Source organism: Symphalangus syndactylus, chromosome 14 (assembly GCF_028878055.3).
Source record: "Symphalangus syndactylus isolate Jambi chromosome 14, NHGRI_mSymSyn1-v2.1_pri, whole genome shotgun sequence".
Classification (NCBI taxonomy): domain Eukaryota; kingdom Metazoa; phylum Chordata; class Mammalia; order Primates; family Hylobatidae; genus Symphalangus; species Symphalangus syndactylus.
The window spans coordinates 117179321-117204327 of NC_072436.2; the positions used below are offsets into that span (position 1 = coordinate 117179321).

At 48.1% G+C, this 25007-nt stretch overlaps 1 protein-coding gene across 2 annotated transcripts; it reads right to left on the reverse strand.

Annotated features, from left to right (window-relative positions):
* Positions 1 to 1355: 1355 nt before the first annotated feature.
* On the reverse strand, positions 1356 to 24858 carry JPT2 (Jupiter microtubule associated homolog 2). 2 transcript variants are annotated; one of them, XM_063618445.1, is made up of 6 exons: positions 24621 to 24697; positions 19350 to 19433; positions 17351 to 17499; positions 10773 to 10915; positions 4917 to 4965; positions 1356 to 3968 (listed from the first exon to the last, which is right to left on the reverse strand). In XM_063618445.1, the coding sequence occupies exons 1-6, from the start codon at positions 24662 to 24664 to the stop codon at positions 3781 to 3783; spliced, it is 657 nt and encodes a 218-aa protein (XP_063474515.1). In that variant the 5' UTR covers positions 24665 to 24697; the 3' UTR covers positions 1356 to 3780. The 2 variants fall into 2 exon arrangements, with proteins under 2 accessions (XP_063474515.1, XP_055096650.2); XM_055240675.2 differs by lacking the exon at positions 19350 to 19433 and having other exon boundaries at positions 24621 to 24858.
* Positions 24859 to 25007: the final 149 nt, after the last annotated feature.

Consider the following 25007-nt stretch of genomic DNA (forward strand, 5'->3'; position numbering starts at 1 on the left):
ATGAGCTGAGTTTTAGAGAGCATCTTTAGATAGCACTTTGTAGCCACACATTAAACAGGAGTATTTCAATGATGATCTTCAAAATGGTCAGGATTATGAGTACAGAAGAAATTAAGCAGCCAGCACGGGAGGAGGCATCTACACGCTCACAGGGTGTGACCTACCAGGTACACCACAAAGATCATACGGCAAAGTTACCTGACATCAAAAGAGCCTGTGTATTCCTGGACAAGGCACGGGGCTTGAGGTGGCAACCCTTTGGGGTCTGTTATTCACACCCTCACCCTGTACCAGGTGGCGCCACCTGCGTCCTTCTAGACTTGGCCACTGCCAGGCCTCTGGAGACAGAGGAATTGTGACTCTCAGAGGTTTCCAGGCTTGCCGATGTCTTTGGCAGCCGCTAGAAATAGGAAACTTGGCGTGTCATTGCCTAGCCCAATTCTTAGAACTCGCTCTATACCCTGTGGATGAACAAGTGAAGACGGTGTTTCGGTTAATGCATGTTGGTTTTCTTTCTCAAGCGTTGCCTTTAATCTCATCTGGCCCTGATCTAGCAGGCACAATGGTGTGGAGCCTCCTAGAGGGGGACTCTCAGGCTCATAGTCTGAGAAGTTTACCCTGACTCCACATAATGCCTGTAAGGATATTAAGTATGTTTGAGGACATATGAAAATAGCTAATACATCAGAAGAAAGACATCCAATCTGGTTTTTTTTTTTTTTTTTTTTTTTTACACAGGGTCTTGCTCTGTGGTCCAGGCTTAAGTACAGTGGCATGATCATCACTCAATACAGCCACAACCTCCTGGTCTCAAGTGATCCTCCTGCCTCAGTCAGCCTCCCGAGTAGCTGGGACTACAGGCATGCACCACCACACCTGGCTAATTTAGAAAAGTTTTTTTTGTATAGACAGGGTCCCAGTATGCTGTCTAGGCTGGTCTCAAACTCCTGAGCTCAAGTGATCCTCCCACCCTGGCCTCCCAAAGACCCAAAGACTACAGGCCTGAGCCACCATGCCCACCTGTTTTCTTGACAGGACTTGCATATGACAAGCTCTCTGCTTCTCCTCACCTATGCATTGCAAGCCAGGTCAGAGGCAGGTTAAACACCTTAAGGACATGTTAGGACAAGTGGTATACAAGGGAAAAAAAAAACCGTTAATTTAAGTTACAGAAACAGAAAAAAAAAACTGGCTTATTCCCACACTTATTCTACTCAAAGCTTTGAGAAGACTAATTTTGGCATCCTCTGGCTAAATACAAAACAACGAAAACAAAACAAAACAAGGCAAACCCTTTCAGCAAGAGCTGTGGGGGAAGGGACTGTAAGGGACACACACAACTGACAGGCAAAAGCTCTGAGCACGTGATTGCTAAGTTTAATTCAACTGTTACACCCCATTCTGCCTTGTAAAAATAACAAAACGCTCCTATCAAAATGACATTGTGATGTGAGTACAGGCTTTTTGTTTTGGTACAGCTCTAGAAAAAACGCTGGCACCGAATGCACTTAAGAAAAGTGTTAAGGCTTAATACAAATACAGAGACGAGTCACTTCTCAATGCAGCTTAGAGGGTGAGAACAGGATGCTAGGTTTTTAAATCTTCCAAATACAGGCAGTCCCCAATGTACAGACATACAGAACACATCCCAAATGCAAACGACAGCCGCACAGCAGGGCTTGCATGTGCAGGAACTCCTCTTCTCCCAGTGAGCAGACTAAGCACTCTGAATCCTGCCCCACAGCCTCGCAGAGGGAAAGAAGGCAGGACAGATGCGAGAAGAGTGACGTCAGGGGCTCCATCACAGCTGCCCAGGGGCTTCTGCTGTAGTTCGTATTTTCCTCATTCCCGTCTCTGGTTTCTTCCATCACCCAGAAGTCCCTGCCAGGGGTGGAAGTAAAGAGCTTTTCCTCTCACCTAGTGGACAGCAGGGGCTGGGAGAATCACAGGGCCCAGTACGATCACGTCCTATTTCTTCCTGGCAATCTGATTTGGAATTCGTGAATCATTTTCTCAATTAAAAAAAAACAGAAGTTATAAATGGTAGTTCCTTTCCACCATTAAACTGTTTCCTTTTAAGTTGCATCAATGACTTTGAAGCACAAACCACCTGAAGTATGTGTAGAGTCACACAGAGTGTTTCTTGGCTCCAAAGTCTACAGGCAATCAAAAGGGGGAAGCGGTCTTTGGTTGACAAAGCCTTGTGCAGACCCCTCAGTGTGCCAGGTGTAGGAAGGGGAGCTTGGCAGTTGGCTCCTGCAGGCACTTAAGCAGTGAGGCAGCATGAGCCTGACTGAACACGGTTGCTGCTTTTCTAAAGTTTAATAATGATGATGTTTCTAGCACCAAGCATTAGCTTTGTAGGCACTCAGAGCAAAGCTGCCACCACCCAGACATTCTCCTCTGTTAACAGACGCCCACCCAAGGGCAGCATGAGAACTGAGCCTGCAGCCCTTGAGGGGGATGGGGAGAGGCTTCTGTCTGAAGATGAAAGCAACACCACCTTTGCCATCCCATTAGCTGAGTGAGCAAAACTCAGGGAATTGGAGAGGCGTGACTTTGCTACTGAACTCCTTCATCTCCTGGCCTAAGGTCTCTAGTCTCTTCCGGAAGCTTGTTTGTGAGTTAGATCCAGAAGTTCTATAAAGCTTTGTAGAGGGTGGCCTACACAGCTCTTCTTCCTCTTTGGTGTACCTGAACAATTGACTTTTTTCTGGAAAGGTGTCAGACCAGAGTCAACAATCATTTATGTAAAGCTGGTATTTAAAATTTAGCTTTTTAGATATTATTAAAGAATCCAAACCTAAGAACCCAAGGTTCCCAAGCATCTCTTCTTTCCACTAACCAATTAAGGAATAAGTAAGACACAGGAAGAATTTAAATAAGCCACTTACTCGGAAATATCTGAATAGATTTTTAAAGTCCCGCAGAGGTGAGTAGGCCTCATTTATGGGAAGAACTGTGGCTTGTGAAAGGAACTGTCTACATCATTGGAGAACAACAAAGGCCTAGACTTAAGGCTGATGAGAGGAAAAAAGGAAGAATTCACAAGCAAAACTGGCATGTAAAGGACCAGGACCAGCCCTGTGCGAAAGACAGGCAGATTCCGACGTGAGATGAGATCAGGCCGAGGTTTCCGATGGGAGGAACTGGGCACTTCAGAGGGTCAGGGCACCAGAACAATCTTCCAGGAAGTAGAAGACGGATAACAGTTATTATTTGGTTTTTTGAAAGCTGCCAAGGAAAAGCAATCAAGATGTTTCAAGAAAAGACTGCAGAACAATACACTGGGGGTAAAATGAAGTGGGGATGCTGGATTTAGCAGCGGTGATCTCCAGAGTGGAAGCCGTTCTGCTGAGAGGTCAATATACTGTTAGTGTTTCTGCTTACGCCTCCTCCATCCCACAGCAGCAGCGACAGGTTGTTTTGGTTTCTTTCAGTCATTCCTAGACATCCAATCAGCTGGCGGACTGTTGATCTAAGGACCATGCCCTGCCCCAACTCCCCACCCTCACCCCCCTTCCAGTTCCTCTCAACCCTGGACTTCACATGAGTGATGGCCAGGGGTACCCCATTTCATCCCCACAGAGGCATCTCCCAGCCGTCTGGAAGGCACGGGTCTCCAAGCAGCTGTCATGACGGCCAGGAGACGCTGAGCAGCCAGGCTCACACAAGACCAACCCGCTTCCCACCCCGCTCATTTGGGCAAAAGGAAATGAAAACATTGCTACCCTATCTCTTGAGTTTCTGGTCTGGCTCCGGATGAAGCAGTGGCTTCTCTTAGTAGAAGGAGATGCTGGATTTGCCTCCCGGTGGGTTCAGGACCTTGTTGTGAGAGCGAGGCCGCGGCCCCAGCCGGGGCTCATGGCTGTCAACTGTGGGCATGGACTTCTGCTCCTTAGCGGGGCCTGCTTCTCTGGCGCTGCCTTTCTCACCTGGCTCTGCTCCAGCCAGGATGCTCCTTGCAGCTGTGGGACACAAAGTTAGCACAACATCCCATTAGAGGCAACCCGTGACCCTGACAGGCAGGCTGTGGAAATAAAAAGTGTGTCACAGAGCAACGTGCAAGAAATTCATGCTGTAATTGGGAAAGAGAAGACAATACAGACAGGCTTTTCATCTGGTACCAAAACAACTCACTGTAATTGGCAGATGCAGTTTTGAAATGGGCATAAAGTTGGGGCTTGCTACTAAAAATGCTCCTTGATTTCTTCCTAAGTGAACTGTTTCTTTATTTTGCTTGTTAGACACCACTCCCATTTCTTCCATCTCAAGTATAAAAAGCAAGCTCCCTGAGAGTGACCATGAGGAGGCGAGCGAATGCATCCTAGCTGACGGCTTAGCAAGGCAAAGGCAGGCCCTGTTGCTGTTACCCTGGGCTTTTCCGAGGTGAATGAAATCCCACAAATCTTGGTCATTAGTTAAGGGAAATGGAGACCCAAAGGCAGAAACCGATGCCCATGGTCAGGCTAAAGAGCCGTGGGAAGAGTCGAAGTCTGCCACTCAACCTGAGCAGTGGCTCACTCCCCCGGGGTGACCCACCATGAGGACACCCGCCGCCCCATCCTCCATCCCTCCCCTGTGCCTCTCTCTTCTTGATTAGTTCTGCCAGCTCTACACTTGGTCATGCGTTCATTGAAGGTTTGGGATCCCTGCCTTTCACTACACAGATCAGCTGCTAGGAGACGACCCCATGACCCTGGGCCTAGGCTGATGAGCAAGACAAAAACGTCCCAGGGTTTCACCTTAGCCTTCTTCAAATGCTGAATCCTCTTGCAGTGGATACACCCGAGCTCGTTTTAATCAGGTGGCCCGGAAGGTGCAGAGAAAAACTCCCATTCATTCTCAGGGGACAGACTAGCAACTCTTCCAGAAAGAATGAGGCCACTCAGAAGGGAAAGAAAACAAAAGCTCACCTTTAAGATCCGATTTTGGTTCTTCTCCTTCACATAAGAAAACATGATCCTGCAACAAGGCAAACCACCAAATCAGGACTCACTCAGAAAATTTTACCCTCATTCAAATGGGCAATGAAAATCAGGGCATATAACCTTTTAGTTTACAAAAATGTTGGTACATCTGACCTCAGTACCCCCCCGCAACCCTTTACAGATTATTCTGAAACAAACCCGATATTTCATTTATCCATACATACTTCAAGACGTAGCTCCTAAAAACATCCTTTAAAAAATAACAGTAACACCCTCAAAACTGCAAATATTAACGATTCCTTAAATATCAGTCTTTTTTTTTTTTTTTTTTGGAGACAGAGTCTTGTTCAGTCACTCAGGCTGGAGTGCGGTGGCATGATCTTGGCTCACTGCAGCCTCTGCCTCCTGGGCTGAAGTGATCCTCACACCTCAGCCTCCTGAGTAGTGGGGACTACAGGCGTGAGCCACCACACCTGGCTAATTTTTCTATTTTCATAGAGACAGGGTTTTGCCACGTTGCCCAGCTCGTCTCAAACTCCTGGGCTCAAGTGATCTGCCTGCCTCAGCCTCCCAAAGTGCTGGGATTATAGGCGTGAGCCACTTTGCCCAGCCTCAAAGTCAAATTTTTAAATATTGGCATATTTTCAAGGTTCATCCACGCTGCAGCGTGTGTCAGTGCTCCATTCCTTTCTATGGCTGAGTAATATTCCATTGTATGGACAGACCACATGTTGTTTACCCGTTCATCTGTGGATGGACAAATGAGTCATTCCCGCCCTTGGGCTACTGTGAATAATCCTGGTGCAAGGATCTAGTGTTTGACTCCTTGTTTTCAAATCTTGTGAGTACGCACTTAAGAGTGGAATTATTCGGTCATGTGGTAATCCTGTTTAACTCTGAGGGACTGGCAGTATCCACAGCCACTGCACCATTTTCCATTCCCACTAGCAATGCACGAGGGCTCCAGTTGCTCCACATCCTCACCAACTCTTATTTTCCATTTTTACATCACACCATCCGAGCAGGCATGCACTGGCATCTCATGGGTTTCTGATGTGCACGTCCCCAATTATTAATGACACTGAGCATCTTTTCAGGTGGTTTTTGGCTGCCTGTATCTCTTCTTTGGAGAAATGTATATTCAAGTCCACTGCCATTTTTGAATTGGGTTTGTTATTTCGTTGTTGAGCTGTAGGCATTCTTTATATATTCTGGATAGTAATCCCTTATCAGAAATGATTTGCAAATATTTTCTCCCGTTCTCGAGTTGTCTTTTCACTTTTTTTTTTTGATGTGGAATCTCGCTCTGTCGCCCAGGCTGGAGTGCAGTGGCACAATCATGGCTCACTGTGCCCTCTGCCTTCTGGGTTCAACCAATTCTCTTGCCTCAGCCTCCAGAGTAGCTGGGAGTACAGGCACCCACCACCACACCTGGCTACTTTTTTTGCATTTTTAGTAGAGACAGGGTTTCACCATGTTAGCCAGGATGGTCTCGATCTGACCTCGTGATCCACCTCCCTCCGCCTCCCAAATTGCTGGGATTATGGGCGTAAGCCACCGTGCCCAGGCTTTTTTTTTTTTTTTTCTGAGACAGAGTCTCATTCTGTCACCGAGGCTGCAGTGCAATGGCACAATCTCAACTCACTGCAGCCTCAGTCTCCCAGGTTCAGTTGATTCTTCTGCCTCAGTCTTCCGAGTATCTGGGATTACAGGCATCCATCATCACGCCCGGCTAGTTTTCGTATTTTCAGTAGACATGGGGTTTCACTATGTTGGCTAGGCTGGTCTCAAACTCTTGACCTCAGGTGATCCGCCCACCTCGGCCTCCCAAAGTGCTGGGATTACAGGCTTGAGCCACCGTGCCCGGCCTGTTTTCACTCTTGATATTGTCCTTTGATGCACGGAAGTTTATAACTTTAATGAAGACCTATTTAATTACTTATTTTTTCAGACAGTCTTGCTCGTTGCCCGTGCTGGAGTGCAGTGGTATGATCTTAGCTCACTGCAACCTCTGCCTCCTGGGCTCAAGTGATGCTCTCACCTCAGCCTCCCAAATAGCTGGGACCACAGGTGTGCACCACCATGCCCAGGTAATTTTTTGTATTTTTGTGGAGAAGGGGTTTTGTCATGTTGCCCAGGCTGGTCTCAAAATCCTAGGCTCAAGCAATCTGCCTGCTTCAACCTCCCAAAGTGCTGGGGTTATAGGCATGAGCCACTATGCCTAGGCTTTTTATAATTTTTTTGAGACAGGACCTCATTCTGTCACCCAGGCTGGAGTGCAAATGGCAAAATCACTGCTCTCTGCAGCCTTGAACACCTGGACTCAAGCAATCCTCCCACCTCAGCCTCCCAGGTAGCTAGGACCACAGGTGGACGCAACCATACCCAACTGATTTTTTTTTTTTTTTTTTTTTTTTTGAGACAGAGTTTCGCTCTTGTTGCCCAGGCTGCAGTGCAATAGCACGATCTCAGCTCACTGCAACCTCCACCTCCTGGGTTCAAGTGATTCTCCTGCCTCAGCCTCCCGAGTAGCTGGAATTACAGGCATGTGCCATCATGCCCAGCTAATTTTGTTTTAGTAGAGATGGGGTTTCTCCATGTTGGTCAGCCTGGTCTCGAACTCCCGGCCTCAGGTGATCCGCCTACCTTGGCCTCCCAAGATGCTGGGATTATAGGCGTGAGCCACTGTACCCGGCCTCCAGCTAGTTAAAAAAAAGTTTTTTTAGAGATGAGGTCTCCCTATGTTGTCCAGGCTGGTCTGGAACTCCTGGGCTCAAGTGATTCTCCCACCTCGGCCTTCCAAAGTACTGGGATTACAAGTGTGAGACACCATGCATGGCCCAATTTATTTATTTTTGATTTTGCTGCCTCTGTTTTTGGTGTCATATCTAAACCTCCATTGCCAAAACCAAGATCACGAAGATTTGTCCCTATATTTTCCTCTAAGAATTTTATAGTTTTTGCCCTTAACTTTAGGTCTTCGATCCATTTTGAGTTCATTCTTGTGTATGGTGTAAGGCAGAGTAAGCTTTTATCCTTCTGCATGTGCATATGCAATTGTACCAATGCCATTTGCTGAAGAGACTGTTCTTTCCCCACTGGATGATCTTGGCACCCTTGTGAAAAAAATTAATCCACCAAAGGGGTTTATTTGGAAGGCTTTATTTCTCAGTTCTCAACTTGACTCCACTGGTCAGTGTGTCTGTCTTCATGCCGGTGCCATGCTGTTTGGATTACTGTTGCTTTGTAGTAAGATTTGAGAGCAGGAAGTATGAGCTCCAACATCTTTTTCAATTATTATTATTTTTGGATACTTGGGGTACCATGAAATTCCATATGAATTACAGGACTTTTTTCCCATTTCAGAATAAAACACCATTAGGACTCTGATAGGGCTACATTCTTGTCTCTCATTAACCCTCAGGACCTCTCTCTATTCTTGTCATGTTGTTTCCTACGTAGGCCATTGTTCTGAGCGCAGCTCTGTGGTGTTAATTAGTATGTGGCTTGGTTTTTCTGATGAGACAGCATCAGTGGGGGCCCATGGTGGACTTCCGTTCCCAGGCCCATAAGTGTTGGTTCTCTCTCATTTTGTGATGTTAATGGCCACTGATAAACATTTCTCAGACCCACGATTTCAGTACAAGTTTATAAAACAGTGATATTCTAATTCCTTTATTCCTTCTTCACTTACATCCCAGAGACTTTTATAAAAGGGAACTTTCTTTCAACAGCTGCTATCCTAACACACACTTCAAGCAGGAAATGCTGGCTAAATGCCCCCTTCTGTCTTCCGCCTGCTTTCGCAGTGACGAGCTGGTCCTCCAGCATTCTCCCAAGGTCATGAATTACATTATTTTTAGTATCAATATGAAGCCGGGAATTCTAAAGAGTTGGTGAATTTAAATCCACTGCAATTATTTCACTTATTGATAATCAAATGGTCCCATCTCTGGCCCCATGGCTGCTCTTCACCTTGGTCCCCAAGTCCTCTGATACCACCCCAGCAGCCTGTAAGGGCTTCCTCATTTTCTGGCATTACGAGATATTCTAGGCTCATTTTGTACATCCCCTGACCCTGACGTGGAATTAGTCATTTCTGTGGTGATGCTAGCGATGTCCAATGGTCCTGGACCAAAAGAACTTTATTAAAAAATCAAAGAAAGCTCTACTCTATTTCCGCTTGTTCCATGCCCAGTTGTACTGATGGCCTACAGTCCTCTACCTGATCTACGTTCACTGGAACGTGTGAATCTCAGCAGGAAGCACCTTGCTCTTGTGTTTGGCTAATTCGAGTGCTTTACGTAGTGGAGAATTGCTGACTTTAGGACATTTCTGGTCTTGCCAAAGTTCACCTTGTAGTAAAGCCCCCAAAGATACTTCCCAAAGAGATGCTCTCTTGAAAATAACTCAGACAGCATGGTGGGGCACAGTGGCTCACATCTGTAATCCCAGCACTTTGGGAGGCTGAGGTGGGTGGATCACTTGAGGTCAGGAGTTCAAGACTAGCCTGGCCAACATGGTGAAACTCTGTCTCTTCTAAAAATACAAATATTAGCTGGACGTGGTGGTGCACACATGTAATACTGGCTACTCGGGATGCTGAGGCAGAATTGCTTGAACCTGGGAGATAGTGGCTGCAGTGAGTTGAGATCGTGCCACTGCACTCCAGCCTGGGCGACAGAATGAGACTCTGTCTCAAAGAAAAAAACAAAACAAAACAACCAAACCTCAGCAGAGTCTAACGGGTCCTATATAAGACTCTATACACTGGAAAGAGATGTCGCTGCAGAGATGCCAGCACAAGAGAGATGTAGGGCAATCCAAACGAGGCTGGCTGTGGTCGATGCCCTCATCCACTCATGTCCTCTCATTTCTGTCTACGTTTCCATTTTAATTCTGCAATGGGCCATCTTCCAGCATATAAACCAACAGACGTGTAGCAGTTTTCCAGGCGTAAGTAACTCCAGAAATGGTTAAGAATTTTATTTTAAGAATTTTCTGCTTTAAGGAACTAGACTGTATCTTTTAACCACAAAAAAGGTAGAAAAGTGAATAAATAGATTAAAAAATATTGCTAATTATGTTAGTAACAAATCCTGGTCTTTCTTATTGATGAATGGTGGCTGCAGTAAACCCTAGAAATGTTCTGCCACCACTCAAACAAATGTCCAAGCTAGGGTAGTGCAGGCTCTGGTCCTCACGGAAGCTGAGACAGGCCTTAGGCAAGCCCTCCACCACAGCCCAGGGAGGCTGCAGATCTAATCAATCCCTGCTAAGGCCATGCCCGAGGTCGCATTGCTTAGGCATTCCTCTCCTTTCCAGGCCACTTGTCTTATTCTACTGATGCCATTACTGGGTCAGAGGCGTCAGCTACGCTTTAGTCAAGTGCTGACAATCTGCACAGGTAACCAGTCGAGGACCTCGACTGTGCGGGGAAAAGCCCAGCAAAAAAGAACTGTCACCTTTCCTTTCCAAGACGAAACAGGAAGAGTGGAAGACGGACAAGGGCCCAGCTCCTCTGCTGCATGTTCCGTTCCCCACCTCTTCTCCGCGCTCCGCAGCGCTGCAGTGAGGAGCCGCCACAGCCTGTCTGCAGTGGGCGTCCGCCACCAGCACAGGAAGAGCTTCCCCCACGGCTTCAGTCAGCACAAGGCTGGACTGTTTCCTGGGTGACTCAGGGGAACTTCCAAACTCGATGACTAATGCTCGCATCCAGGATAATCCATGGCACCCACCATGATTCTCCCTAAAAACATGTCACATCTGCCTTGGAGCCCTTTTGGAAAGAGCACCTGGCATACCTGCTGCTTCTCTGTCATGTCTGAATGCAGTCCATACCTTGGGTTTGTTTGGGTGTGCCAAGCGTGAAGTGGCAGTGACCGGAGACCCAAAAATGTCACTGGTCTTCCCTCCAGGTGGGTTCAGGTGCTGTCGAGTCTGCACAGGGGTTGATTCGTCAAAGATACCACTTCCTTTACCCCCTGCAGAAACAATCACAGAACACTGAGCAACCAGACGTCAACCAGATCCCGGATCCCGCCCCACCCCTGCAGTGCTTTGGAGACCTCCTCTCATAGGAACCCCGAGTGCCAGCCCTGAGCTCCAGGCCAACAGGGCAGGATGCTCAGACTGAAACCCCTGAAGATCCATGGCTGGATCAGGGGCCTGCCTGCAGCCCTCATGTCTAGAACTGAGCTGATCTAGGCTGGCCTCTAGAGGTGAGATGGCATCAAACTGCAGATTTTCCCTCTAGAATTTCTTTAACCCTGAACATTTCATGCTTTCCTGTTAAAGTGTCTGCTCACAGAACCCATGAAAAGTTCTTTAGTAGATTAAAAATAAACAGCTAAATGTTTAAGTCACACAGATAAGAGTTCTGAATTTAATAACATGCCCTATTCAAGGGAAATCTGCCATCCTGAAAGTATTTATCAGTCATTCTTCTGACCTCATTCTGGCCGGTACTTCCAGTGACTAGATATGTCAGCAAATTAAGAGACATGTAACATCTTTGTTGCCAACTATAAGTGACTTGATAAGCCATAATGAAAATGTGCATCTAAGATGTAACTTCCTAGTAGCAGGTGACTAAGGGCTAGATGTTCAGCATAAATGCCTGTGCCCAACGTTCCACAGAAAGATGGCTACCCTGTGGGACCAACTGATCATCTCTTCATTCAGCAAACACCAAGCACCCACTTTCAACAAAGTGCTATGCTAAATGGAGGTTGGTGTCATTAAAATCACGGCCCTGGTGCACCAAGAACTTATAATCTAAGAGGAAAGAAGATGCATTCTGCTAACTTGCTGTGTGATCCTATGGAAGTTACTTGGCCTTTCTGTGTCCCACAGTCCTCATCTGTAGAATGGGGATAATAAAAGGACTCCCTCACAGGACTGGAAGAACGCTCAGTGAGTTACTGTAGCTCATATGTCAAATGCTTCCAACAGTGCCTGGGATGGAAATAAACATGTCAACTCTATTTTCTATGCAATGATAAAAAGGTATCTATACGTATCGTCCAGTGAAAAAACAAGGCTGCAAACAATCCATACAGCATGCAATGTTTTCACGTAAAAGAGGAGGTGTTCTTATTTGCTTTTATCTGAAGAAGAGCAGTCACCTGTAGGGGATACCTACATGTGTGAAGAAACAGGATTAGGGGAATGCAGGGGCTCAACACTGCTTAACACAGTCTCCTTTTTTTGCTTACAGAGTTTTGATCTTTTGCATTTTCTGTTCTCAAAAAACTACATTTTGTAAATGGATTTATTTAACTTAAAGAGAGTTTATTCATTGCAATGCTTGAGGATAGCCCACCTGGAAACACCAACTCCAAAGGAATGGAGTCAGTGTTCTGAAGTAGGGTTTCATTTGTATAGGCAGAGACAGAGCTCTTAGCAGGACTACATACTTTTTTCACACAAGGTTAGTGTACAGCAATTTGGTTACAGGAAGAAACTACATTTTCAACAGTTACTTCCTAGTGTTAACAATCCACACTGCTCCACAGAAGCAAGCGGATGAAGAGCCCATGTGTGCCTGCATGGAGATGAGGCTCGGCTGGGTGTCTGTGCACCTGCTCGTCTTCAGACCCGCTTGAGGGCCCCACTGCTGCGGCGGGGCCTAAAGCAGGGTGGCTTTCTGGGACACCAGTTCTAGGGGCACAGAGTGCAGCGACAAGGACTGTAACAGAGTACAGCCAGTGGGGGCTCGGGCGGGCGTGTCTGCCTTTTGCGGGTGGCAACAGAACACCTGGGGATATGCGGGACTCGCCCTGCAGAAAAATGTGTACATTTTTCACGTGACTTCAGGGTGATTATAAACCTTCTGAACCTCAGCCATGGACCTCCCAGGGTCCCACAGGCCCCAAGCTTGAAACCCCTGGCCAGGGAAAGCAGCACAGCACGGTGGGGAGAGTGTCCTGTGGTCAGACCGCCTGGGTCAGGGAGTCTCTGCTCGGCTGCTCACTAACTGTGAGACCTTGGACAAGTTATGTCAACCTTCTTTCATCTCCATCTTCTTAACTTTAAAAAGGTAACAAACAGTCCAAGCGCATTGGCTCACACCTGTAATCTTAGCATGGTGGGAGGCCAAGGTGGGAGGACTGCTTGAGTCCAGGAGTTCAACAATAGCCTGGGAAACAAGTGAGACCTTGTCTCTACAAAAATATTTTAAAATTAGCCTGTGGTCCCGCTCCTCAGAAGGTTGAGGTGAGAGGACTGCCTGAGCTCAGAAGCTGGAGGTGGTGAGCTGTGATGGTGTCATTGCACTGCAGCCTGGGTGACAGACTGAGATCCTGTCTCAAAAAACCAACAAAACAAAAAAAAGGTCATAAATAATAATACCTACCTAGGGTCTCTGGTGAGGCTAAACAAGTTAACTCAGGTGACGTGGTTAGAACAGTCCTGGCCTGCTAAGTAAGCCCTCGGCAACGCTGCGGGGCTGTGTCAACAAGCACGTCAGGACCACGGGGCGGAGAAAACTGTGTGTGCAACTCCCAGCCCCCACTGCATTGTTCCTGGCTCTGCTATAACGGCTGACTTTTTTTGAGACGGAGTCTCGCTCTGTCGCCCAGGCTGGAGTGCAGTGGCACAATCTTGGCTCACTGTAAGCTCCGCCTCCCGGGTTCACGCCATTCTTCTGCCTCAGCCTCTCCGAGTAGCTGGCACTACAGGCGCCCGCCACCATGCCCGGCTAATTTTTTGTATTTTTAGTAGAGACGGGGTTTCACTGTGGTCTCGATCTCCAGACCTCGTGATTCGCCCGCCTCGGCCTCCCAAAGCGCGGGGATTACAAGCGTGAGCCACCGCGCCCGGCCCTTTTTTTTTTTTTAATGTGACTCCAGCTTTTTAAAATAGAAGATAAAAGTAACTCAATTTGAAGTTTTTGGCCAAAGACATCACTCATTTTTAAAAAACAGTTAAACTGTGAAACATAACACAGAAAAGTCTGTAAGACATTAACTATCACAAACAACTACAAGGCAGACACCAGGTAACCACTGCCAAGGTCATCGAGAACAGTGCCCGTTCCCAGAAACTCCTGTGTTCCTTCCCTCTCACTCAAGGTTACCACGCCCCTGAATTTTTTGGAAATCACAAACATTTTTACCACGTATACATGCAATAGGTACTAAACAATGTACCTCTGCTTTTGACCTTCATAACTAGGTAGTCATACCACATATGCCTATTACCATTTTACTTGAAAAATAAATTCAGCTTTGAAGCAAGAAAACATGCTTAAATTCACTAATAATTGAAGATAAACTCGAGAGATGTTTTTTCCTCCTGCTAGATTTTTGATTTCCAAGGGCTCTGTGTTATCTTGTTTTTAAAAATATCATTTATTTATTTGGGAGATTGTGCCTCGCTATGTTGCCCAAGCCAGTTTCAAACTCCTGGGCTCAGGCAATCCTCCCACCTCGGCCTCCCAAAATGCTGGGATTACAGGCGTGAGCCACCGCACCTGGCCTACAAGATTTGTTTTTAAAAGCAAAACTAAAAGATAAATACTGTTGGTGCAAATAAGCACATACACAAGAATAGTAAACATCGAGCAATGCCTTGAAAAACCGGTTGGAAATATCTATCCGTATTTTAAACTCATATATCATCTGATCTACCAATTCCATTTTCAGAAATTTATCCCAGTGGATACATTCAGGAAGTCAGTTTAAGGCATGGAATCTGGAGTCAGAAAAACCTCAATTCAAAGGCTAGCTCTGCTACCGACTAGCTCTGCTACCGGACCGGCTAGCTCTGCTACCGGACCGGCTAGCTCCGCTACCGACTAGCTCTGCTACTGACTAGCTTGTGATTTATGCATGCCAGTGACCTTTTCCGAGCCTGTTTCCTCCTCTGTGAAAGGAGCGAAACCACCTACTCCTAGTCATAGCAAAGACCAAATGAAAAATACACATACAAAGCACTTAGCACAGTCCCAGGTAAATATTAACAATTCATAGACATCGGTCATCATTGCTAGAAGAGGAAAAACAATTCACGGAACACCTAAACCAGGCGGCTAACAAAGAACACAGAGACGACTGAAGATTCACTCAAACACTGAATGGGAATTGATAAACGTTCGATGGCTATGATGTGGTCGGTCACACACACTCTCGGCCTCTGCATACTTTTCTCAATCAGGCCCTGCAACTAGAAGGCTGTGGGGCTAGGTCTGTGTGACTAAGTGTAGAAAGAGGGCAGGACTCCAGATCTTGTCGGGTGGTGAACACAGCTAGCAGTTTCCCTTTCAGGCTTCCCTTGATAACACATCATAAACTGTCTTCCAAGAGCACTGGAGGGATAGAAAAACTCATGAGAAGGACCATGAGAAGCAGGAACCTGGCATGGGGAGCCATGATGGCCGGGAGTAGAGGCTGGCTCACCAGCCGCAAGGGGCCGGGCTCCCCACTGGGCATGAGACCATGTGGAACGGGCAAAGTGGTACCGCCTGCCTTCCATGGAGTGCTCTAGGGACAGCTCCAGACATGACTGCTGAGTAGGGGCCAAATAAGCAGACTCACACACCTGGAAACGCCTCACATAGGATTCTATCTTGCATGCGATGTATTATTCTGCTATCCTTGCTAAAAAGGACATGCAGGAGTCCCTGGGCCTAAATTCATAAACCGGAAACAATGAGAATGTCAGTCACTTAATAAGAAACACTCATTTCTCTAACTACATCCAAAAAAGCAACCAAACAGACCAAAAAAAAAAAAAAAAAAAAAAGGCAAGCAGCAAACCTAGCTTCGGCCAGGCACAAGGGTTGCATGTCTGTAATCTCAGCAATCTGAGAGGCCGAGGTGGGCAGATGGCTTGAGCCCAGGAGTTCAAGACCAGCCTAGGCAACACGGTTAAACCCTGTCTCCACAAAAAACACACAAAAAATTACCTAAGCATGGTGGCATACGCCGGTAGTCCCCGCCACTCAGGAGGCTGAGGAAAAAGGATCACCTGAGCCTGGGAAGTCAAGGCTGCAGTGAGTCATGATGGTGACACTGCACTCCAGCCTGGGCGACAGAGTGAGACCCGGTCTCAAAACAGACAAAAAACAAAATAAAAAACTAGTTTCTGGATCTACTGCTTTTTTTCCTCTACATTTGGTCAAGAAATACTGGTACCCCAAAACGGAGTGAGGTCGGGAGTGGATCTGGCTCTGATTCATGACCTGCCTGACACAATGGCACCTAAGCATGGCCTCTCAAACCGTCTAAGGATGGAAGAGACCATGCTTTCCCCTCCTGTACAGACAGGGGAAAGCGACTCAGGTAACCTCCACTGGGTCGTTATTCAACTGGACAGTCTATCAGCCAAAAGAAACCTTTTTCTATTTTTTTTTTTTCTTTTTGAGACGGAGTCTAGCTGTCACCCAGGCTGGAGTGCAGTGGCGTGATTTTGGCTCACTGCCACCTCCGCCTCCCAGGTTCAAGCGATTCTCCTGCCTCAGCCTCCTGAGTAGCTGGGATTATAGGCGTGCACCACCACACCCAGCTAATTTTTGTATTTGGTCTCAAACTCCTGACCTCGTGATCCATCTGCCTCGGCCTCCCAAAGTGCTGGGATTACAGGCGTGAGCCACCACGCCCAGCTGAGAAACCTTTTTCTTTTTTTTTTTTGAGACGGAGTCTGGCTCTGTCACCCAGGCTGGAATGCAGTGGTGTGATCCCAGCTCACTGCAAGCTCCGCCTCCTGGGTTCATGCCATTCTCTTGCCTCAGCCTCCTGAGTAGCCAAGACTACAGGTGCCCGCCACCATGCCCGGATAATTTTTTTCTTTTTTTTTAGTAGAGACGGGGTTTCACTGTGTTAGCCAGGATGGTCTTGATCTCCTGACCTCATGATCCGCCCACCTTGGCCTCCCAAAGTGCTGGGATTATAGGCATGAGCCACCGCGCCTGGCCAAGAAACCTTTTCAAAGAGTCCCTCCCACCATAACCACTAGGAGGTCAGGTAAATACTGAAGAACTATGTAGACGTGTGCTAGATCAATTCTTCCTTGTTAAGAGTTTCAATCCCACTGACGATCTGAATAAAAACACTCTCCCTTCCTAGGAAAAATGTTTAAATGCACAATAATTTGCACGCAATTTCAGGAATCTCAAGGGTGTCCGTGGAACAATTGGGAGCGGCTCCCTGGCAGGAACCAGAAGCCCCCGTCCACTTTTGTGTCCTCAGTGCCTGTATTCAACCAAAGTCTCCAGAATAGATGGAGAATTCATGACTACTCAAGCCACCTTCAAGAGAGAAAGTACAAATCAGAACGTTTTCCTTTTGAAACAAGTCTGATGACAAATGATTACCTGAACCAGACAATATGGGAAAGGATCAGTATAAAGAAACAGAAAATATTTTCAAAAGAGAATCGTGGAGGCCAAAGGATTAAGGATTTCCAAAGGCCCATACCTGGGGGATTTGTCCTCTTGGGTATGTTCTGAGGTTCTTCTGTTGGTCCAAAAATATTAGATGCCATCCTATTAGGCCTGCTGGAAGGAGTAGCTTCTTCTGGACTTCCAAAAAGATTGCTCGATTCTCCTCCTGGGGGCTTCATGGCCCTACAAGCACAGAGTACATGCTAATTACAGATGGCAGACCTGAAAGCTTGTCACTGTGCAAGGATTTTGGCACAACTAGACAGGGTAAAAGTATTTTGTTTTTTTCTTTTTGAGACAAGGTCTCATTCTGTCACCCAGGCTGGAGCGCAGTGACGTGATTTTGGCTCACTGCAACCTCTGCCTCCTGGGCTCAAGTGATCCTCCCACCTCAGCCTCCTGAATAGATGGGATTACAGGCACCCACCACCACAGCTGGCTAATTTTTTGTATTTTTGGTAGAGACGGGGTTTTGCCATGTTGCCAAAGTTGGTCTTGAACTCCTAAGCTCAAGTGATCCACCCACCTTGGCGTCCCAAAGTGCTGTGATTACAGGCATGAGCCACCACACCCAGCAAAAGTATTTTCTTAACATCTACTGAGAAATCACATACCACCATTAGTTAATACTGGTATGACTAGTTTACAGACGCCAGACTTCTACTGCTCTTTAGTTTCCCTTAAAAGTATTCTTTAATTTTTTTTTTTTTTTTTTTGAGACGGAGTCTCGCTCCGTCGCCCAGGCTGGAGTGCAGTGGCGCAATCTCAGCTCACTGCAACCTCTGCCTCCTGGGTTCGAGTGATTCTCCTGCCTTAGTCTCCTGAGTAGCTCAGATTACAGGTGCCTGCCACCACACCTGGCTAACTTTTGTTTTTTTGAGATGGAGTTTCGCTCTTGTTGCCCAGGCTGGAGGAATGCAATGGCACAATCTCGGTTCACCATAACCTCCATCTCCTGGGTTCAAGCGATTCTCCTGCGTCAGCCTCCCAAGTAGCTAGGATTACAGGCATCTGCCACCACACCTGGCTAATTTTGTATTTTTAGTAGAGACGGGGTTTCGCCATGTTGGTCAGGCTGGTCTCGAACTCCTGACCTTGGGTGATCCACCTGCCTTGGCCTCCCAAAGTGCTGGGATTACAGGTGTGGGCCACCGCACCTGGCTCTTGAATCACTTTTTATTGTAAAAACTTAAACTTAACAACTAATAAGGAATTGTTACAAAGCTCTATTTCTAGAGCACCATCTACATTAGCAAACCAGTGAAACGCTGAATTCAGAACAACTGGAAAAACTTTTTAAATGCCTTTGAGAGAGAGGCTTACTGAAATTGAGATTTAAACCACTGAGTGGCTCATGCTCTCTCACTAGTCCTAAGCAATGGGACTGTCTGTGATCCCAGACGTTTAGAAACGAAGTCAGCCCTCTGTATCCACGGGCTCTGCTTCCATGGATTCAACCAACCTCAGATCAAAATGTCAGAAATAAAAGGATGGTTGCATCTGTACTGAACATCTACAGACTTTTTTTCTGTCATTATTCCCTAGGTAATACGGTATAACAACTATATACACAGTATTATGTATTATATGTAACCCTGTAACCTAGAGATGATTTAAAAGCATATGGGAGGATGTGCATAGGTTATATGCAAACACTACACCACTTTATATCAAGGACTTACGCATCCTTGGATTTTGGTATCCTGGGGATCCTGGAACCAACTCCCGCAGGATACCAAGGATGACTGTACTTGAAATTACAGGGCTCAACATCACACAAAAACTATGATATGAGGTTAGATCTCACTGGAAAGCTTTGCAAACACTGACCACTCAAGGTTTGGTTAACAAAAATAACACTTTCTCCTCAAAAGATCTAGAAAGAGCACTGAGGGCTCCTCGTGATTGGATGTGAATGGAGTTCTCAGATCTCCTGCTATAAGCAGGAAGGCAGAGAGTGCTTCCCAATCTCCGCCTGCAGAGACCCATGGGCTGGCTACTCTACCCCAGAAGCCAAGTGTGTGCTGGCTGACCTCTGAAGTGGTGCCCAGGGCCCCTGTCCACTCAGGAGGCTGGGGGAGGTGGATGCCAAACTTCCTGTCAGCAGTTGCCATTGCCTGGAGGATTTGAGGAGGAAGCAAAAAAGACAGGTGCACTTGAGAAAAATTATTTTTTAAAAATAACCAATAACCAAGCTTAAATTAGAAAGGGCTGTCTGGGAGCAGTACCTGGCACCTATAATCCCTGCACCTTGGGAGGCCGAGGTGGGAGGATTGCTTGAGCCCAGGAGTTTGACAGCAGCCTGGGCAATATGGGGACACCCTGTCTCTACAAAAAAATACAAAAATTAGGCCGGGCGAGGTGGCTCACGCCTGTAATCCCAGCACCTTGGGAGGCCGAGGTGGGCAGATCACGAGGTCAGGAGATTGAGACCATCCTGGCTAACACAGTGAAAACCCGTCTCTACTAAAAATACAAAAAATTAGCCAGGCATGGTGGCGGGTGCCTGTAGTCCCAGCTACTCAGGAGGCTGAGGCAAGAGAATGGCGTGAACCCAGGAGGCGGAGCTTGCAGTGAGCCGAGATGGTACCACTGCACTCGAGCCTGGGCGACAGAGCGAGACTCCGTCCCAAAAAAAAAAAAAAAAAAAAAAAAAAAAATTTAGCCAGGTGTGGTGGTATGCGCCTATAGTCCCAGCTACTCGGGAGGCTAAGGCTGGCTTGAGCCCAGGAGGTCAAAGCTGCAGTGAACCATGATTGCATCACTGTACACCAGCCTGGACGAAAGAGTGAGACCTTGTTTCACTAAAAGGAAAAAAAATAAAGGGTGGTGGGTGGGGGGCGTTGGCTTAACAAGATTTTAGGTGAGGTGCTCTGATAGTGGCCATAAGGCCATCGGACTTCCATATCCATTTTTGAATCACGCAGCCCCGGTAATTCTGCATTTTTTTTTTTTTTTTTTGAGACGAAGTCTTGCTCTTGTTGCCCAGGCCAGAGTGCAATGGCACAATCTCGGCTCACTGCAACCTCCACCTCCCGGGTTCAGGCGATTCTCCTGCCTCAGGCTCCTGAGTAGCTGGGATTACAGATGCCCGCCATCATGCCTGGATAATTTTTCTATTTTTAGTAGAGACAGGGTTTCACCATGTTGGCCAGGCTGGTTTTGAACTTCTGACCTCAGGTGATCTGCCCACCTCAGCCTCCCAAAGTGCTGGGATTACAGGCATGAGCCACCTGTCCGGCCTATTTTATTTTTTTGAGATGGAGACTCACTCTGTTGCCCAGGCTGGAATACAGTGACGCGATCTCAGCTCACTGCAACCTCCACCTCCCAGGTTCAAGCAATTCTCCCGCCTCAGCCTTCCGAGTAGCTTGGGATTACAGGTGCACGTCACCGTGCCTGTTTATTTTTTTGTATTTTTAGTACAAACGGGGTTTCACCACGTTGGCCAGGCTGGTCTCAAACTCCTAACCTCCAGTGATCCGCCCGGCTCGGCCTCCCAAAGTGCTGGGATTACAGGCGTGAGCCACTGCGCCCAGCCAATTCTGCATGATTTTTCTTGGCTAGTGTAGCACGTCTAAACATGCGTGGGTCTCTACAGTTCTCTCTTTGGAAATAAGGGATGAAGGTCTGCAATCTTTAGAACTGAACTGAATTCATCATCAAGTCTCACGTAAGCTGAGCATGAGCTATAATTCCTTTTACTGACTTATTTCAAACATGGCTTTTCTCTCAAGCCCTCAAGGTGCTACAAACTGTCAGATCCGATTCCAGGTAGACTGGCCTTGACTGCAAGCTCTCTAGGACTGTTTCCCGACCCCATACTCCCTACATTCACAGTCTCCTGTCTCCTCTGCCTTTCACCCTTGCTTCAGTTCAACTTGCACATCTCTTGAGCACCTATCATTGGCAATCCTTCCCCAGACGCTGTAGATAGAGGAAAGCAGGTCCTTACCCCAGAGGAGCTTCGAGTTTAAACAGGAAAGCTAGAGCTCTGCACAGGTGGTTTCAGTGTCTGTGTGAGTGATATGACAGATGCCTAGTGCCATCGGGACTCCAAAATTTGGAAGAGGTGAAACCCAAATTGAGTCTGTGGCCTCCATGTGGAATGGGGACCAATGGGCGCAGGAGGTGAGTGGTGGTTACTTGCAATGACCAGTGTTACTTTGGGGTGATGGAAACACAATATTTAATATTGTTCTATGTGCTTTTCTGAATTTTATTTGAAAACAAGCAAAGAAAAAAAAGTGGTACCAAAGAATGTTTTAGCAGAAATTATGGCGCTTACAGGCCCAGCCCCAGGCAAGGGGCAGCAGCTATCTCGGTCACAAAAGCAACAGGTCCCACTGCAGGTTTCACACAGACCGCAGGGCTGGGCTGCCTCAAAGGGGTCTCGGATGAATGGAACTGAGCGTTCAATAGACCTTTCAATAAGAACAGCCTGACAACAATGGCGCAGTGTGGCTTTCTCTAGGCTACAGGCACTTACCACTATGACACTAGTAGGGGGAGGGGAACGCTACAGCTCACACATTTGGGGACAAATTCACAATGTGGGTGGGGGGTGCTTCCCAATTATTTTTTGCCTTTTGTGGTACCCCTTCAAACTATTTCAGTGAAGATATTCAAAACACAAGAGAAACTCAAGAGCACAGGAGAAGAAAAACCTCACACAGCTGGAGTGGACTGCAGCACTGGAGAGGTAAGGAAAACCTGTGTGGCCCTCCTCGGGGGTCTCCATGCTCCTGACCCTAACAGTTTGTCCCCGAGTTTCAGAAAGGATTAGGGGACTGCTCAGGCTTAGAGAGAAGCAGTGAGAAATAAACTTGGATTAAATTCCTTACAAATATAAATGTTACAGCTTAAAGGAAGATCTCAGGTTAATCATGGCTAAAGCATAATGCTTTTACAAAATCCCTTTAACACAAGACAATCCTTCAGCAAGAAAACAAGAGATGTAAGGTCTCAAGACAGGAAAACCTGGCTGGGTAATCTTACAGCCACCACTTGACTCTCTTCACAGCAAAACAAAGTGTGACGCTTACAAGGCGCCCACCCTGTGACTCAACCGCATTCAGATGAGTGGCAAATGTGCAGCATCTGGTGGACCCCAAGCAGAAGCTTCCAGTGATATCTCATCATCCATTTCAGACCGGCTTTCCTTCCTCACCATCCTAAAAGGCAGAGTTTTCTCCCTTTCACAACACCTTGTCCAGAAACCAATCCCCCAGAGCAGTGTGAATACGACTTTAGCGCGGCACCTCTGCAGCTAACTTCTGGAGCGTGAAAGTCAACATAAAAACATCGGTGTCACTCAGGATGATAATAAACACCATCATTTACTGGGCAGCCAGCGCCAGGTGGCACAAACAAAAAGGAAACGTACTAAATGCACACAACTGGGACAGGGCTGGGGATGCAGTCCCTCACCCCACTGTGTGGGTGGTGCAAAACTCTGGCTACCAGTAACCAGAAACCGGATTCGCTCTCAGCACTAGTTTAAACAACTGGTCCCACATCGGTGCAGACCTAGGCATAATAATCACTGTTCCATGGATTAAGGGCTGTTTCTTTGAGACGGAGTCTCGCTGCTCTGTCCAGGCTGGAGTGCAGTGGCGTGATCTCGGCTCACTGCAAGCTCCGCCTCCCGGGTTCACACCATTCTCCTGCCTCAGCCTCTCAAGCAACTGGGACTACAGGCGCCCGCCACCACACCCGGCTAATTTTTTCGTATTTTTAGTAGAGACAGGGTTTCACCGCGTTGGCCAGGATGGTCTCAATCTCCTGACCTCATGGTCCACCTGCCTCGGCCTCCCCAAGTGCCGGGATTAAAGGCGTTGAGTCACCGCACCTGGCCAGGGGTAATTACTTGGTTCCGAGTATTACTGAATACTGACCTAACTCCCTCAAATCTAAAAGTTTTTTGTTTTTTTTGTTTTTTTTTTTTTTTTGAGACGGAGTCTTGCTCTGTCGTCCAGGCTGGAGTGCAGTGGCATGATCTCGGCTCACTGCCACCTCTGCCTCTGGGTTCAAGTGATTCTCCTGTCTCAGGCTCTCCAAGTAGCTGGGACTACAGGCACAGACCACCACGCCCGACTAATTTTTGCATTTTTAGTAGAGACGGGGGTTTCACCATGTTGGCCAGGCTGGTCTCGAACTCTCAACCTCAGGTGACTTGCCCTCCTCAGCCTCCCAAAGTGCCGTGATTACAGGTGTAAGCCACCGCGCCCGGCCAATCTAATGGGTTTTGGTTTTTATTTTTAGCAACTTGGAGCAATTCTTTTATTTAGTATTTATTGAATACAGTATTTGTCTTCACTTGATCATAGCCAAAAGGCCAAGAAGCAATATAGTATTTGTCTTAACAGTCATGGCACACACATTCTCTTCTACTTCTCTGGCGAGGCTGTGCCACAGAGGGGCTCATCATACAGAAAACCTCCGGCATTTGAAGACCCAAAGTTCACAACGCAAGTTTACTGCTCAAGTGGCACGAAAGACCTTGTAAGCTCTGTCACTCTAATTTGTTTGAGTCCCAATACCCAAAGAGTGCTTTAAAAGTTCAAAAACATAAGAAAAGTGTGCTCGGTGTTCCTGGCTATTAAAGCTGAGTCAGGAGATCTTCGTCCCAATCCACTTCTTCCTACAGGGAAGCCCAGGAGCGCCATCCACCTTCCCAGGCTGTTGAAGATTAAAGGAGATGGAACTGACTCTTCCCCAGACGCCCTGGCACTTTCCAAACGAAGTGGACTCACACGAACTAGTGGAAGCGCGGCCATGGGCAGGGCACAGGCCACACACACACCGGGGACACGGGCACACGGCCACACGCACACGACGGGGGGGCACGGCCAGACACACCCCACGAACACACCGCCGCACACCCCTTAGGGACAGCCCCCCGAGAACATGGACACGCACCCCACTGACAAAATGGGCCGCATCCACGGGCACACCCCGCCCCCGCGGAACCCCCCACGGAACGCACCACACGGAACGGGGGCGCCCAGGCGCGAGGGAGCGAAGCCCGCCCTCCACACAGCTTTGTTCCCAGAGCCCAGGCGCCCGTCCCCGCCCTCGGCCTCGGTCGCGGGCAGCTCTCCACAGTCCGGGCCTCAGCGAGCGGCCCCTCGGGCTTCGGGCCTCAGTCTGGCGGCGGCGCAGAGAGGCGGGCGGCGGCCCCGGCGGCTTCTGTGAAGTCGCCCTGCCCCCCAACCCCACACGGCTCGTAGACGCCCTGGGCTCTCCCGCTCCCGCCACGTGGTCGCGCTACCCGCCCGCCTCCCGTGTGCCCCGCGCCGCACCTGGAGCCGGCGCGGCCGCCCTCGCTATCCGGGCCCTGGAACATGTCGACCGCCGCCACCCTCAGCTCGCCGCGCACCGTTCCCGCCCGCCCAGCGCAGGTACCCGAGGCCGCCCGCCAGCGCCCATTGGGCGCCAAGACGCCAATCATCCCTCCGCAGCCTATCGCAGCGCAGCCCCCGCCACTCACGCCCACCCCCGACGACTTAGGCTCTGAACGGTCGGCGCCGCGCCCGCAGCCGATTGGGGAAGGCGACGCCGTTCGTGCAGTTGGGAGTTCGCATTGGGCGGCGGGCTGGGCGGGCCCTGGACCGGCTGCGCCCTCGGGAGGAAGCCCGGCCTGCGGGAGCCCGCGAGCCGACCGCGGGGCCGCACCTGGGCCACACCTG

What these genes read in the sequence shown, in the direction of transcription:
- JPT2 (XM_055240675.2), bottom strand. Translation starts at nt 24,769, where the DNA reads ATGATTGGCGTCTTGGCGCCCAATGGGCGCTGGCGGGCGGCCTCGGGT. An exon ending in GGCGGCCGCGCCGGCTCCAG is followed by an intron (nt 17,500 to 24,620) that starts GTGCGGCGCGGG and finishes CTGTGCTTGTAG; the next exon opens with GGCCATGAAGCCCCCAGGAG. An exon ending in CACACCCAAACAAACCCAAG is followed by an intron (nt 4,966 to 10,772) that starts GTATGGACTGCA and finishes GCCTTGTTGCAG; the next exon opens with GATCATGTTTTCTTATGTGA.